The 17,654-nt window shown below is 32.6% G+C and overlaps 1 protein-coding gene across 1 annotated transcript; it reads right to left on the bottom strand.

The window, feature by feature from the left end:
* Positions 1-16,143: 16,143 nt before the first annotated feature.
* Positions 16,144-17,650, bottom strand: LOC133337960 (chorion peroxidase-like; the record flags this gene model as incomplete). Its single annotated transcript, XM_061546157.1, has 4 exons — positions 16,144-16,195; positions 16,262-16,358; positions 16,419-16,697; positions 16,758-17,650. Coding segments are annotated over 4 exons (1,320 nt in total), but the record flags the coding sequence as incomplete, so codon positions are not given.
* Between the last annotated feature and the right edge of the window lie 4 nt (positions 17,651-17,654).

Below are 17,654 nucleotides of genomic sequence, written 5' to 3'. Positions count from 1 at the left end.
TTTTACTAATTCTAGCAATTTCTGGTGCATTGGGACCTTTATTTTCTATAATAAAGGTGATTTTCTGAATGTTAGGTGTACTGTACAAATTGTTGGCAATTTTGATAGATTTTACAGATTTTTTTCAAAAAATTTTTATCAGTAAATGATTTTATCGGTGCTTAGTTTACATAATTTAACTAAATTAAAGAGCTTTTTTAAAAAATATTAAAAAAAAATGCAGTAAAGTAAAAAATTACACAATGTTTTAATTATATGGCCACTTCAAAGTCGATGTATTTTCATAAAAACCGTTATTTATGGAAAAATTGCATGAAATAATTTTCCATTTCCACACTAAATCTCTTAAGTGCAGTATATCGAAGTGTTCTGAATTAAAAAATTTTCAAAAATACTTCAAACGAATCGAGGGCTGATCAAAAAATGTTTACCACAGTAAATGTTTTAATTCTGTGGCCACCACTGTATTTGCATATTTTGCATATATTTTGAATATTTTTGCATATTTTGCATATGTTTGCATATTTTGCATATATTTTGCATATTTTTGCATATTTTGCATATCTTTGCATATTTTGCATATTTTGCATATATTTGCATATATTTTGCATATTTTGCATATTTTTGCATATTTTGCATATGTTTGCATATTTTGCATATGTTTGCATATGTTTGCATATTTTGCATATATTTTGCATATTTTGTATTTTTTGCATATTTTTTGCATATATTTTGCATATTTTTGCATATTTTGCATATCTTTGCATATTTTGCATATATTTTGCATATTTTGCATATTTTTGCATATTTTTACCTATTTTGCATATTTTGCATATATTTTGAATATTTTTGCATATTTTGCATATGTTTGCATATGTTTGCATATTTTGCATATATTTTGCATATTTTTGCATATCTTTGCATATATTTTGCATATTTTTGCATATTTTTGCCTATTTTGCATATTTTTGCATATTTTGCATATGTTTGCATATTTTGCTTATTTTGCATATATTTGCATATTTTGCATATATTTGCATATTTTGCATATATTTTGAATATTTTTGCATATTTTGCATATGTTTGCATATTTTGCATATATTTTGCATATTTTTGCATATTTTGCATATTTTTGCATATGTTTGCATATTTTGCATATATTTTGCATATATTTTGAATATTTTTGCATATTTTGCATATGTTTGCATATTTTTGCATATGTTTGCATATTTTGCATATATTTTGCATATTTTGTATTTTTTGCATATATTTTGCATATTTTTGCATATTTTGCATATCTTTGCATATTTTGCATATATTTTGCATATTTTGCATATTTTTGCATATTTTTACCTATTTTGCATATTTTTGCATATTTTGCATATATTTTGAATATTTTTGCATATTTTGCATATGTTTGCATATGTTATCATATTTTGCATATATTTTGCATATTTTTGCATATCTTTGCATATATTTTGCATATTTTTGCATATTTTTGCCTATTTTGCATATTTTTGCATATTTTGCATATGTTTGCATATTTTGCTTATTTTGCATATATTTGCATATTTTGCATATATTTGCATATTTTGCATATATTTTGAATATTTTTGCATATTTTGCATATGTTTGCATATGTTTGCATATTTTGCATATATTTTGCATATTTTTGCATATTTTGCATATCTTTGCATATTTTGCATATTTTGCATATATTTTGCATATATTTTGCATATTTTTGCATATTTTGCATATGTTTGCATATTTTGCATATGTTTGCATATGTTTGCATATTTTGCATATATTTTGCATATTTTGTATTTTTTGCATATATTTTGCATATTTTTGCATATTTTGCATATTTTGCATATATTTGCATATTTTTCCATATTTTGCATAGTTTTGCATATTCTGGATATTTTTGCATATTTATAGCATATCGACCTAGCATACCGTGCATATTTTTTGCATATTTATCGCATATCGACCTAGCATACCGTGCATATTTTTTGCATATTTTGCATATTTTTGCATATTTTAGCATATATTTTGCATATTTTATGCATATATTTTGCATATTTATTGCATATCGACCTAGCATATTTTGCATATTTTTTGCATATTTTGCATATTTTTTGCATATTTTTTGCATATTTTGCATATTTTTTGCATATTTTGCATATTTTGTGCATATCTCGTGCATATGCAAAATATGCAAAAAATTAAAAAATATGAACCCTTCAAATAATTCTAAATCCTTTGAAACGAATTTGTGTCCAATCAGAATTTCGATATCTTCATTATTAAAAAATATGCAAATATGCAAAATCCGAGGTCTAATTATAATTTGTAAACACGATACAACTATGTTGTCAGGGTATTATAGCTTTGTGCAGCCTCAAATGTTTGTAACGCCAGGAAATATTGGTCCTAGACCCACTTTCAGTATACAGATCGTCATATCTCGACTAGCTGAGTCGATCTAGACATGTGTGTCCGCCCGTCTGTCCATTATAATTTGTAAACACGATACAGGCCACAGTTATTTACCAATCTTCACGAAATTTTGCATATAGGATGTTTTCGGCCCAATAAGGACCCCTATTGTTTTGGTGAAGATCGGTTAATATTTATGGGATGAAATGGACCAAATACTTAATTTTTGTCCGTTTTTCTGGTCGCTCCAGAGGCCGCATATGGCGAAATTTTACATGGAGAACGGGATCGGGCTAAAGAATAAGCATGTCTGTTTTGATAAAGATCGGTCAATACTTAGCGGGTCAAATGACTTTTGTGTGAAAAATTACACGATGTGTATTCTATGGCGTATATATTTACTCCTGAAGGACATAGGCCCGAGAAGTTGATAGTATATTCTCGGATGTGGGAGTTACACTGAAATATTTACAGGTGCTTACGTATTCAGATATTATTTAGTAACCCATTACCACACTGGAGGGCTGGAGGGCTTCGAAATGTTCCATGAGGTTTCAGTTATGGTCACTGACAACGTCTATAATTTTCGGCGATGATCAGATAATAATTTTGGGATGACTAAACGATTAATCGACTTTTTCGATTAAAAAGTCTAAAAGTCGACGAAATAGCAATGTCGACTTTAAAAGATTGATTTTTTCATAAGTAATTTGTTTGTAATCACATAGCCCGAATTGCCAAAAATTACACATTCCAATACTTTTTTTACAACAATTCATATAAAAATAAAATTTTCAGTCGATTTAGCATTAGTCTGTAAAAGTAGAAAATTTATTTTGAGCAGGTCGAGCTTTACCATCTGTAAACGTTAGTTAGACGCATCGAGCTGCAGTTAATATGGTGGCTAGGTTGCGAACGGATGAGGATGCCCTGGCTCACTTTGTTACTTCGCTCCATATAATTCCAACTCCATTCATTTGAATCTTTCTCTTTCATCGTTCTTTTAGTTTTTTCGTTCACATATTTCCGTGTTGATTCGTTAATGGATGAACAAGTACACAAATTCAGCAAAAATGGAAAATAAATTATGGAAAACTTATTTAAAAAATCAATGCTTATCCCTGGAAATATACAAAAAACCAATCGACTCGGAGCAGTAGAGACGGACGGGGCCGACCGTATATATCCTACACAACTTACACGTAAATCTAACTTTCTGCGGGGTAGTTCTGAGCTTGGGCAATATTTCGCGGTATTTGAGCCCTCTTGACCGACAAGAAGTCAACCAATATTACTAGCATTCAGTACAGCCCTCGTAATTAATTGTCCAGATTCCCTTCACCGTGGGTTGTGTTGTGATGTTCAATTGTGGCATATAGATCGACTCGGAAAAAACACAAAAAAATCAAGTGTTCGGTAAACTTCATACCATTATTATTATCTGATCATCACCGAAAATTATAGGCGTTGTCCTTGACCATACATGGATCCTCATTGAAATTTCAAAGCGATCAGCGCTATATTTCCGCCCTCTAGTGTGGTAATGGGTTACTAAATAATATATGAAATACTAAATAATATATGAAATACAAAATGATATATGAATACCTAGTACATACGGCAATAAAATTTGTATCAATTTAAAGGTCAACCACTCCTCTTGGATATACTATTAACTTCTCGGGTCAATATCCATCAGGGGTAAATATATACGCTATAGAATACAAATTTTGTCATCTTTCACACAAAAGTCAGGGTCCATTTGACCCGCTAAATGTTGGCCGATCTTTATCAAAACAGACATGCTTATTCTTTAGCCCGATCCCGTTCTGCATGTACAAATTCGGTGTTTGGGCCATAATTACGGCCTTTAGAGCAATCAGGAAAGCAGACAAAAATTTAGTTTTTGGTACATTTCATCCCCTAAATATTAACCGATCTTTACCAAAAACAATATGGGTCTTCATTGGCCAGAATCCATCCTACATGCAAAAATTCTTGTTTACAAATTATAATGGACAGACAGACGGACGGACACTCATATCTAGATCGATTCAGCTAGTCGAGATATGACTTATAGGTGGGTCTAGGACCAATATTTCGCGGCGTTACAAACCCTTGGGGCTGCACAAAGCCTGACAACATAGTTGTGTAGGGTATAAAAAATCATTGCTTATCCTTGAAAATATATAATAAAATATACACGCTTATTGTTTATTCTTGAGAAAATATTTAATAATCCACCCTTAGAAATCCACTCCCAGAAGAAATATTAAAAAAAAATATATATAAAAGAATTGACTGTGTGTTTACTCCAATTTGTCGTATTATCCCAAGTTTTTCAATGTGATTCGACGTATTTCCACGCTACATCGGCGATTTTTCTACATTTGAAGATTGGCAACACAGTTTCTGTTAATTGTCTCCTGCTTTTAGTTGTCAACAATTTCTTAGCCGGTCGGTCGCGAATTTTGTTCGTTAATCGTAAATATCTAAGTTTAAAGATAAAATTCAATAAAATTTACGAAAAAGTGTTAAATAATGTTTCAGGTCATTAGTTGCGATCAAAATAAAGTGTTTTCCCATAAAATTCCTTGCAAATTGCATGTTTTGTTTTGTATTGCAAATGAGCTGTTGTTATTCCTTTTGTTTGTGAGTTCGTGTGAGAGAGTTGTTATTATTGCATTGTTGTTATTGGAGCTAATTGGGAGTTATTATACGATTATGGTGTTTGGAGAGTGATTTCGGCATGATAATGTTGTAAAGACTAATTAACAAAGAGCCAATTGTATGTCAATGATGACCAATAGGGAAAAATTATTTAACATATTTTTAAGCAAAAATGTTCAAAATAAGTACGAAAATAGAATGAAATCAATTAATTTGCAATAAGAATTATTCCGGTATGATAAAGTGTTGAAGAGAATGTGAAAAGTTTCTATTAATTTCTATGTACGGCTTCACGATCGATGGAGAAAAAAATATTTTACCACTTAATCAACATTTAAATGTGACTCACAAAAAATAGGATAAAATGAAAAAAAAACTAGTTAAAGTTAAAGAAACCTCCCTGATGTGGTAAGTCAATTCAAAAATATATTATATTAAAAATAATATTCTAAAAATACCATAATATATTAATTTAATCTTAAGCGATATTCAAGTATACAAAAAAAGTATTTTGTAAAAAATCCACACATATTATACTCCCTTGACAAATATTTTTTTTAAGGTTTTATGTCAGTTACGTCCTTTTGACTTGATATTTTCTGAAACAAAAGGACGTATCTACAACACAATTGTAGTACAACAAAGTGAATAATACGTATATGATTGAGATTAAAATTTGTGCAGCGTACCAAATTGAGTCCGGAGTGACGTGTGTTAAGATTTGTTAAAATCGGTTCAGATTTAGACATAGCTCCCACACATATTTTCGTCAGATTTTGTGTAAATGGTGCATTAAAGCCCCTATATTTCTTTCTATTTGCACGAAATTTTGCATAGCGTATTGAATTGAGTCTAGAGTGATGTGTGTTAAGTTTCGTGAAAAACGGTTCAAATTTAGACATAGCTCCCAAACATATTTTCGTCAGATTTTGTGTAATTGGTGCATAAAAGCCAATTTATTTCTTTCGATGTGCACGAAATTTTGCATAGCGTACTGAATTGAGTCTAGAGTGAAGTTTCGTGAACATCAGTTCAGATTTCGGTATAGCTCTCATATACAGTTTCGACCGATTTTATGTAAATGTTGCACTAAAGACATTAAATATTTCTCCAATAGCGATAAAACTTTGAACAGGGAACTTTTCCACCCAGTGGAAAAGTTCATAATCCTTGATAAAATATTTAAAAAAAATCTTTGCCTAATTCAGTATTATTGGCTGTCTTTGAAACTACAGTGGTGGTCACGCAATTAAAACATTTATTGTGGTAAACATTATTTGATCAGCCCTCGATTCGTTTGAAGTATTTTTGAAAAATTTTTAATTCAGAACACTTCGATATACTGCACTTAAGAGTTCTAATGTGAAAATAGAAAATTATTTCATGCAATTTTTCCATAAATAACAGTTTTTATGATGGTCAACTCTTGAGGCTTAAAATCTATTGAAAATGACAATATTTTTCCAAAATAATTTTTTTTTTGTATAGAAGATCTTCCATTTAATCTATTTTAACCTCAAAGAAAAAACATTTTACAGTTTGACAAATATTTGAAGTTTTGTGTTGAGCTTCAAAAATGCTGCTGTGTGCCATAAGCTTTTACTAGTCAACATAGGCGTTGATCTCTGTTCGTTTCGTTGTGACTGATATATTTTTTGATAAAATATATTCTGTACTACTCGAACAATCGATTTGATATATTAAAAATGCCAATATCAATCGATATTTTCTCACATACTGCAAAAATATTATGACCTTCTTCAATAAAGGCTATCGAAGTTGAATCGTTCCTGTAAGTTAATTGCCATTTTTTGAGTTATTATTTGAAATATGTATTTATTTTGAGAATTTTTTATTGTTTTCTACTAATTTTAGGAATTTCTGGAGCATTCGGACCTTTATTTTCTATAATAAAGGTGATTTTCTGAATGTTAGGTGTACTGTACAATTTTTTGGCAATTTTGATAGATTTTACAGATTTTTTAAATTTTTTTTCTGTAAATGATTTTATCGATGCTTAATTTGCATAACTTACCTAAATTTAAGTGATTTTTTTAAAATATTTTCAAAAAAATGGAGTAAAGTAAAAAAATCACAAATGTTTTAATTATGTGGCCACTTCAAAGTCGATGTATTTTCATAAAAACCGTTATTTATGGAAAAATTGCATGAAATAATTTTCTATTTTCACATTAAATCTCTTAAGTGGAGTATATCGAAGAGTTCTGAATTAAAAAATTTTCAAAAATACTTCAAACGAATCGAGGGCTGATTAAAAAATGTTTACCACAATAAATGTTTTAATTGCGTGACCACCACTGTATATTTAAATAAGCCCACGGCTATTGACAGTCCTTAAAAAATAGTACAGTTTTTAAATAATTCGCGAATTGATGATAATACACTTGTATTCCTATTTGCCATAAACAACATCTCAATTGTGACAAGATTCTCCGTATTTCCTCACCACATTCCTACAACGACTTTTTGCGATTTGTTAATTCATTAGTTGCTATCAAGATATTAATAAAATAAAAGTGTTTATGCATGAAATTTGTTGCAAATTGTGTTTTTGCTTTGCCTTGCATTGATGCCCTTGTTATCACTTTGTTTGTATGTTCGTCCGAGAGTGTTATTATTATTATTGCATTGTTGTTATTGTTATTAATCGGGAGTTAATACACGACCAGTGTTGCCGTTTGAAAATTTTATTTCCGCCCAAAATTCCCCCTAAAAAGTGCCCAAAATCAACAATTTATGCCCAAAAATTTAAGCGTTAAAGAAAAGATACAAATATTAAAAGCGAGGGTCCTTTTTGTTCTATATTTTTTTAAATGCTGAAAAGTACACTGTTTTGCAGCATGGAAGTATGGAAAAATTGATTTTTAGTTTTTTAATGTATTTGATTTAAAAATTTGTACTTTGTTGCGGCAAAATTCCCTAGTCGAAATATTGGAAATGGAGTCTAAACGCCATGTGTCTTTGAACCAAATCCGATTCGACAATTTGGAGTCCATTTACAAATGACCGTCTGTCTGTCTGGATGACTGGTGCGCACGATATTTTTCGAAAGAAGTAACATATTTCATCCAAACTTAGCACATATTAATGTTTAAATCAAGATCGGAGATAGAGAACATCGAACCACTCCTTCCAGTACCTCCCCACAAAGCGTCGAAATTTTTAATTTTTTTTCATCCAATATCAGTTGAACGGAATGTCTGATTCAATCTTTCCACCTACTTTTACCAAAACTATATCAAGTTCGAAGGTCGGAACCCACCAATGATTTCATGCATTGATTGCACATCGTAATATCTTACCAAATCTGAATTAAACCCGAATATGTGGCCTCTAGGGCATAACTCTTTGAAAAAGCATATACCTTATATAAAGAGAAAGGTAAATACTATGTGGTCTACAAATGAAAGGCCTTAATACTTATATATTAATATATAAATTTTGGGCAATTATCGGTTACAATATAATAACAAATTTTCCACCTTGGCACTAGAGAGTAGTTTCGTAGACCCCAGTAAACCAGGGCTGACCATACATCATCCTTCACAAATACGACTGAACATGAGAAAAAATTCAATCTTGATGGCCCAGATGGTTTAAATTGTTATTGGAGAGATCTACGGAAGGAACCACGATATTCCTTACAACAAAATTTCAGTGGCGGTTCTTTAATGGTCATGGGAGCATTTTGATTTGGCATTTCCTAGTTGTCGAATGAATTCAATGGAGTACGTTTAAGTCTTGGAAGACAAATTATTGCCATTTTGTGAAAGCAGTAACAATGAAAGACTCGTTTTTCAGCAGGGCAATTCGTTAGATCATAAAAGTCGACATACTTAAGAATGGTTAAAATCAAAAAATATTCCAACTTCCTACCAGAATCCGATTGAGAACATGGGGAATCTTGACTCTTCGTGTCTATGCAGAAAACCGCCAATACCAAACTGTGTTTAACCCAAAGGAGTGATTATTGATGAATGGCGGTCAATTGATGAATATTTGCGAACAAAATTTGATAGACAGTATGATGGACAGAATTTTTGAACTTATTCAAAATAAGGGAGAGTTTGATGATTTTATTGTGTACAATAACTTAATGGGTCCATTGTATTTATCAACTAACATAACAATTGAATAAAAGGTTCATATATAGTTATGATACGCAGTGTAGTAGTCGTCTTTGAGTAGAACCGAATTCACATACAAATGGCTATTAATCCATAAATACAAATTATAATGGACAGACGGGGGAAAAAACATGTGTAAATCGAATCAGCTAGTCGAAATATATCGGTAGTCTTGGATTAATATTTCGCTGTTTTACAAACTCTTGGGACAATAAAATTTCTCACAACATATTTCTGTAGGGTATATAGAAATATAGAAAAAAATGTAAATGTGCCGGGAACGAAAAAATGCCCAAAATCTGCCCAAGTCGTAAATTTTATATTATTTATGCCCACTTTTGGGCATAAATGCCCACTTTCGGCAACACTGTACACGACAGAGAAGTATGATCCGTCATTGCGGTATGAAAATGTGTTAAAGAGAATGTGAAGAGTAATTTAAAAAATCGTCAAGAGAAAAAAATCTATATAGAAAATAAATATTTCATAAGAAAATTTTTTCTAATAAGAACATGCATATTAATTTAATTTAAAAATTAAAAAAACGATCACACTTATAATTACCGCTATTTACATTCTTGAAAAAAATATTTGTTTTTTAAGGAGACTACCTCGATTCTAAATTTTCAAGATTTTCATTGGACTGGTAAATGAATACCAATGCATGTTGACGTTAATAACTTTACACATAAATAATTGAAGATTTAAAAGAAAAGATAAATTATTTTGCAAAATTTGGTTGTTGTTGTTTTTTGGTGATTAAAATGATAAAAAAAAAAAAAAAAATAAAAAGATAAAAAAATAAGAAAGTTCTTCACCGATTGGCTTTATCCTAGTTCATACGCTAGATATTCACTCCCAGAGAAACGTGTTAAAATTTGAAACCGTTTGGATTATTAGTTTTTGAGTTATCGTGCCCACGATTCGTAAAAACACTGCTTTTAAAGTTTGAGAATTATCCTTGCTGTCACTTGATGGTGACACAATAAATCGCCTATATCATTCTTAAGGGGACCCCCCCATTCTCGGGGTCAAAATTTTTGTTGATATAATTCGAATCTACACTGATTAAAGAATGTCTCTACAAAATTTCAAGTGAAAATCTCAAGAACTGTTGAAGATATATCCGATTTAGTGTGTCAGCATCAAGTGACGGCTAAAGGGTTTCTCAAACTTTAAACGCGTTTTTCTCTAAACATTTTTTTGCGAATGGCGGGCACGATAACTCAAAAACTAATAATCCAATCGGTTCCAAATTTTGCATCGTTTCTCTGGGAGTGTATAGCTCTCGTATGAACTAGGATAAAGCCAATCGGTGAAGATCTTCCTTATTTTTTAATTTGGTTTTTGGTCAAAAATCGGCGATTTTCCAAAAATATTTTTTCAAAGGTCCGCCATTTTGTTAATTTTAGAGCGACGTCAATAATCCTAGTTCATACGAGAGCCAGACATGTACTCTTTCTAACACCGTTGGAATTTTCGGATTCCGATGTTCAGGTGAGGAGTTATCATGCCCGCCATCAAAAATAAGGACTTTTCTTTAATTACAAAAAACAACAACAAAACAATAACAAAAATTTTTTGTAAATTATTTTTCTTCTTTTTTAAATCTTCAATTATATATGTGCAAAGTTACAAACCTTAACAAGCATTGGTATTGATTTACCAGCCCATTGAAAATCTTAAAAAATTCAAATCGAGAATGGGGGGGGTTCCCTTAATTCGTCTAGATTCGAAAAACTAAATACATTTTTTTAACACCGTGAAGGGGGTGGGGTGGGGGAGGACTTTTTTAATCGAAGATTGAACAGTCTGTGAACAATATTGCTTAAAAATGTACGGCTATAGATGGTCTTTTATTTAAAAATATGCGCCTATAGCAAACATAGCTTCTAGATTAAAAAATATTTTTAAAAATCTACGTCTATTGTTGGTCCTTAGAAAAAAAAGTTAAAAAATCTATCCCTATTGTTGACCCTTAAAAAATTAGTTTAAAAATTCTACACATATTGTTCGTCCTTAGACATTTGTCGTTGAACATTAAAGATTTGTTTTAAAATATACGCCTATTTTTGGTTTTTATTTTTAAACATGTTGGTCATTGAAAACTTATTTTTAATCCGTGAGCGGAGCAGTATAGTCGGACGGGGCGGACCATATGATACTCTACACAACTTACACGAAAATCTAACATTCTGTGGTCCTATATTCTGAGCTTGGGCATTATTTCGCCCGACTAGATGTCAACAAATATTACTAATATTCAGCACAGCCCTTCTAATTGCTTGTACAGGTTCCCTTCACCGTGGGTTGTGTTGTATAGATCGACTCAAAAAAAAAAAAAAAAAAAAGTTTTCGGTCCACTTCATCCCAAAATTATTATCTATTCATCACGGAAAATTATAGGCGTTGCCTTGACCATACCTGGATCCTCAGGGAAAATTTCAAAGCGATCAGCGCTATAATTTCGCCCTCCCACATCCGAGTACATACGACAATAAAATTGGTACCAAGTTAAAGGTCAACCACTCCACTTGGATATATTATCAACTTCTCGGTTCTATGTCCTTCAGGGATAAATATACAGTGCCGGTCACCTAATTAGCACACACCTGAAGGGGGGCATGTTCTGAATATCACTCGATTTGTTTGGAATATTTTTAAATACTTTTTTATTCAAAGCGCTTATGTGTATTGTGTTTGAGCGATTACGTGTGAGAACAGAAAATTATCACGGGAAAACATGAAAAATTTGAGTGGGTTACGTAATTAGGACACCTTAGAATTTTTATACCCTACACAACTATGTTGTCAGGGTATTATAGCTTTGTGCAGCCCCAAAAGTTTGTAACGCCGCGAAATATTGGTCCTAGACCCACCTTTAAGTATACCGATCGTCATATCTCGACTAGCTGAGTCGATCTAGACATGTGTGTCCGTCCGTCTGTCCATTATAATTTGTAAACACGATACAGGCCACAGTTATGGACCAATCTTCACGAAATTTTGCATGTAGGATGGGTTCTGGCCAATGAAGACCCCTATTTTTTTTTTTGGGAAAGATCGGTTAATATTTAGGGGATGAAATGGACCAAATACTAAATTTTTATCGGTTTTTCTGGTCGCTCCAGAGGCCGCAATAATGGCCCGAACATCGTGAAATTTTGCATGGAGAAGGGGATCGGGCCAAAGAATAAGCATGCCTGTTTTGATAAAGATTGGTCAATATTTAGCGGGTCAAACGGACCCTGACTTTTGTGTGAAAAATGACAAAATTTGTATTCTATAGGGTATATATTTACCCCTAAATGACATAGACCCGAGAAGTTCATATTATATCAAAGAGGAGTGGTTGACCTTTAAATTAATACCAATTATATTGTTGTATGTGCTCGGATGTGGGAGTTACACTTAAATATTTACAGGTATCTCCGTATCCGTATATTATTTATTAACCCATTATCGCGGAACTATACCGCTGATCGCTTTGAAATGTTCCATAAGGTTCCAGTTATGGTCAAGGGCAACGCCTATAATTTTCGGTGATGATCAGATAATAATTTTGGAATGAAGTGGACCGAAAACTCAATTTTTATACCCTACACAACTATGTTGTCAGGGTATTTATTATAGCTTTGTGCAGCCCCAAGAGTTTGTAACGCCGCGAAATATTGGTTTTAGACCCACCTTTAAGTATACCGATCGTCATATCTCGACTAGCTGAGTCGATCTAGACATGTGTGTCCGTCCGTCCGTCCGTCTGTCCATTATAATTTGTAAACACGATACTACTTAAATTGGCAACAATTCGTACTGTAAACCTAAATTTGGGAAAGTCAGCATTGTATAAAAAAATTAGATGTGAATGACACAAAAATTGTTAGAATAAACTGGGATCCAGCCTGACTATTTTGCAAAAACAAAATACAAATGGTATCCCAAATAAACCGCCAACACTAATAAACAAAATTTCGAAATAAAAAATCAAAAGTTAGAAATTCACTTATTGGACACCTTTGACTTCGAAAGGTTTCGAGTATGTGAGTTTTTGCAGTATGTGAGGAAATATCAATTTGTAATTGACATATCAAATCAGTTGTTTGAATAGAACGACAAATAATTTTATCGAAAAAATATGAGTCGAAACTAAAAGATCATTGATATAGGGCTATGTTAACCAGTATTAGTCTACATCACACAGCTGAGATTTTGCAAGTTTTTTAGTGTAGTGCGACGATATTTTACCCCATTCTGTCAGAGGTATTTCTTTGAGTTGGGCCTTACTGGAAATTATATGATTTCGGATTCGTTTATCTAGATGATCCCATAGGTGCTCAATCGGATTTAAATCGGGGCTTTGTGGAGGTGTTATAAGCATGTGTGGTGTATTATATACGATCCAATTCTTAACGTCAATAGCAGTGTGTTTTGGATCATTGTCCTGTTGGAAGTAATAATTACCACTAATGTTGAATTTTTACCAAATTGCCAACACCAGTTGCTGACATGCATCCCCATACAATTACTCCACCCCCTCCGTGCATTACTGTTTTCCGAGTATTCTTTGGATTGAGCTCTTCGCCTTTTTTCCGTCACACCAAAGAGCATCCATCCGACCCAAATATGTTAAATTTCGATTCGTCCGAGAAAATAACTTTGTTCCAGAACTCATTTGTCTCGTTTTTATAATCATTTGCAAAATCGACACGCTTCTTTCGATTTGTTTTGTTAACAAGTGGTTTTTTGTGGGCAGTGCGATCATTGTACAGTGTCTGCAGAAACTGCCTTCCCAAATGAATATTTTAAGTCTGCAACGATTTTAGGAGCGCTGGTAGATGGATCTTTTTTAATAATATATTCAATTTTTCGTTCTTCTCTGGTGTCGAGCTTCCTGGGCCGGCCTGATCGCGGTTTATTTTCAATTATATTTTCTTTTTTGTATCGATTAACCACTTTTTGGCCTGCTGATTTGGTTCTGTTTATCATTTTACCTATTTCGGAATATGATTTTCCCATTTCATGGTTATTAATTATTATTTTTCGCTCTTCAATAGGTAGTTCTTTTCTAGGTATTTAAAAAAAAAATACTTGCTTTCACTTGTTGCACTAAGCAAATGCTTTTGGAAATGTGGAAAGTATCGTTTTAAGGGAACCCCCCCCCCATTCTCGATTTTATTTTTTCAAGATTTTCAATGGGCTGGTAAATCAATAGCAATGCTTGTTAAGGTTTGTAACTTTACACATATACAATTGAAGATTTAAAAGAGAAGAAAAATAATTTACAACAAAATTTTGTTATTGTTTTGTTGTTGTTTTTTTGTAATTAAAGAAAAGTCCTTATTTTTGATGGCGGGCATGATAACTCCTCACTGGAACATCGGAATCCGAAAATTCCAACGGTGTTAGAAAGAGTACATGTCTGGCTCTCGTATGAACTAGGATTATTGACTTCGCTCTAAAATTAACAAAATGGTGGACCTTTGAAAAAATATTTTTGGAAAATCGCCGATTTTTGACCAAAAACCAAGTTAAAAAATAAGGAAGATCTTCACCGATTGGCTTTATCATAGTTCATACGAGAGCTATACACTCCCAGAGAAACGTTGCAAAATTTGGAACCGATTGGATTATTAGTTTTTGAGTTATCGTGCCCGCCATTCGCAAAAAAATGTTTAGAGAAAAACGCGTTTAAAGTTTGAGAAGCCGTCACTTGATGCGGACACAATAAATCGGATATATCTTCAAGAGTTCTTGAGATTTTCACTTGAAATTTTGTAGAGACATTCCTTAATCAGTGTAGATTCGAATTATGTCAACAAAAATTTTGACCCCGAGAATGGGGGGGGTCCCCTTAAAAGAGAATTTGACAAAACTCTAAATAGTTGCCACCTATTTTAATAAATACTGAATAGTTTTTTATTAGTATGGGGTATCATGACTTTTGCTGCTCACAGTAATTTTATGGAATTTATTTTTCATATTATTTAAATTTGATAAATGAGTTTCAAATTAAGAAGGGTTGCCATCATAAAACTCTCAAATGAGACTAACTTCTGTAATTATGCCATGTCCTGAAAAATTATTCTCAAAAATCGACGCTTTAAGAAAAAATCCCTGAAATAATATTCATGTCTTTTGTTAGTTCTTTCAAATAAAATTTTAAATACCCACCCCCTTGTAAACGTTTTTATTACGGTTATATTGAAATGAAACTCATTTTATTTTTAATTTATTTTATTTTTATTTAAATTTATTTTTGTCTTACTGAGCAATATATATGTATGTATATAAATGATGTTTTGCAGTTGATTTGTTTTTAATGTATATAATATTTTGTTGTTGTTATATATAAAAAAATAAACAAAAAAATAAAACGGAGGAGGATGATTGCAATGAAAAATACTTAATAAATTTTTTCTATTTAAAAATAATATGTACACAAAGATATATAAAAAAATGAAACAAAAATATTATGATTTTACAAAATGTCATAAAGAAAAAACAAAATAAAAATGCATGTGAGAAAAAATAATTAACAAAATAAAGAACAATAATTATAATAAATTAGAAGTCGATTGGACATGAAAACTAAATGCAAAGCACATGCAGAATAAGACGCTTTCAAAATCATAGAAAATGGGAGGAGACATACAAAAAATGACTTAGAATAGATTTGATAAATTGTGAAAATAAAAGGAAAAAGAGCGGGAAAAGTAAAATATAAAGAACGAACGAAAATCTTAATACAATAATGTAAAATGATCCTTGAGTATTTTGCTGGGGATTGGGGGGAAGATAGAGAACAGCTAAGTTGTTATTTCACTGAGGTCGGTGAGAAGATTAAAAAAATGCAGGGCGGTGCATTACAAAAACTGACCATTTGCTATTTACTTTTTGCGGAAATTTAGTAGAGTATCGGGAATTTCATTGATGTAGTTCTGAAAGGGCAAACGAAGAAAGAAAATCAGTAAATGTTCGAGATCTGTTCATAGCGGAGAACTTACAAAAACTGGTGAAGCTATATCAGGACTAGCATAATCGGCCCACTTGGTCAAATCAATTGAGGGTATGACACCGCTCTTGCAGGGTACACGAGGATTACTAAGGAAAGTAATAGTTATTAAAATATTTTATTCCAATTAAAAAAACGTATTAACTTACATTTCATGATCAGGCAAAACCATGGGATAAATTTGTACTGTATCTATCAGATCGGTGTTGTCACAAATCAACCTCGACAATTTGGCCTTGCGGATTTCTTGCAATTGTTCGGGTGTGAATGATGATGGCTGATTGGGCAATTCATACCAGAAGCGGTCACCACGTCTCAAATAGCTCATTTGGGTGGCAATGACACAGGCAAAGGTGGGACCCAACATAGAACCGGGCAGAGATTTTTCAGAGACACCACCAGACCACAAATCAATATCGGCAGGGTGTCTGTAATTAATAAAAAATTAAATAATTTCCCAAAAACAAAACCCCCATTTCCCAACTTACTCAAATATACTCTGATATCTCAAAATCGTATCATTGGGCATAGAACCAAACATCTCATCCCAGGTATTCGAGGTGGGTAGACCACAGAATTTACGGAATTCCATATAGCCGGGTATACCAAATTCACGACCACGTTGCATATTGAATGACACCAAATCCATACCAAATCTAGCACCTTCTTTCTTGAACAAATGATTGGTAACCTCCTGTGTGATGGAATCATCCATAGCTTGGGCCACTTGATTCATCAAACCCATAAAGTATTCATCCAAAACACCAGCTCTATACAAATCGTAAGGGCGACGAATCAAATCCGACAATCTTTTGGAGGCAATAAATTTATGAGCCTTCGACCAACGTTCCACAGCGGTGGGCAGCAGCGAATGACCAAAACGGAATGCAGCACCAGCAAATGAATCAATAATACCCGGATTAACCTTTGGATCATAACCATCCCAATAGCCATCCTTTTGCAAGACCAAACCGAATTTCTCCATAACCTCTTTGCCCAACAGAATTGGCAAGAATTCATTATAGGTCACATGCTGGACAATGGCAATGTTAATGCGTCTTGCCTCCTGGAACAGTGTCTCATCATCCCAATGTTTATTGATTTGAGCCAAACCGGTAGCAATACGATTATGTTCTCTGGCCATCAGAGTGTGCATACAGGTCAATACCAATTGTTCATTGACACGAATTTCACCAGCCTCAAAACAGAACATACTCTTGTTGGGGCGTGTGCAGCCTTCATCGGGAATATCCAACTTCAAGGGTAACAAATCTTTCAGACCATATTCCTGGAAGACAGGGTTCATACGCAAGAGACCACCGTAGCCGGTACGCAGCTTGCGGGCGAATTTCTCATTAACACCATAAACGGTATTGGCATCAATG

This window comes from Musca vetustissima, unplaced genomic scaffold (assembly GCF_032173495.1).
Source record: "Musca vetustissima isolate MV318-11 ecotype Yass unplaced genomic scaffold, APGP_CSIRO_Mvet_v1 utg47373, whole genome shotgun sequence".
In the NCBI taxonomy this organism is placed as follows: Eukaryota; Metazoa; Arthropoda; class Insecta; order Diptera; family Muscidae; genus Musca; species Musca vetustissima.
Note: the sequence above shows the minus strand (reverse complement) of the source record. Positions and strands in the feature narration are given on the sequence as shown.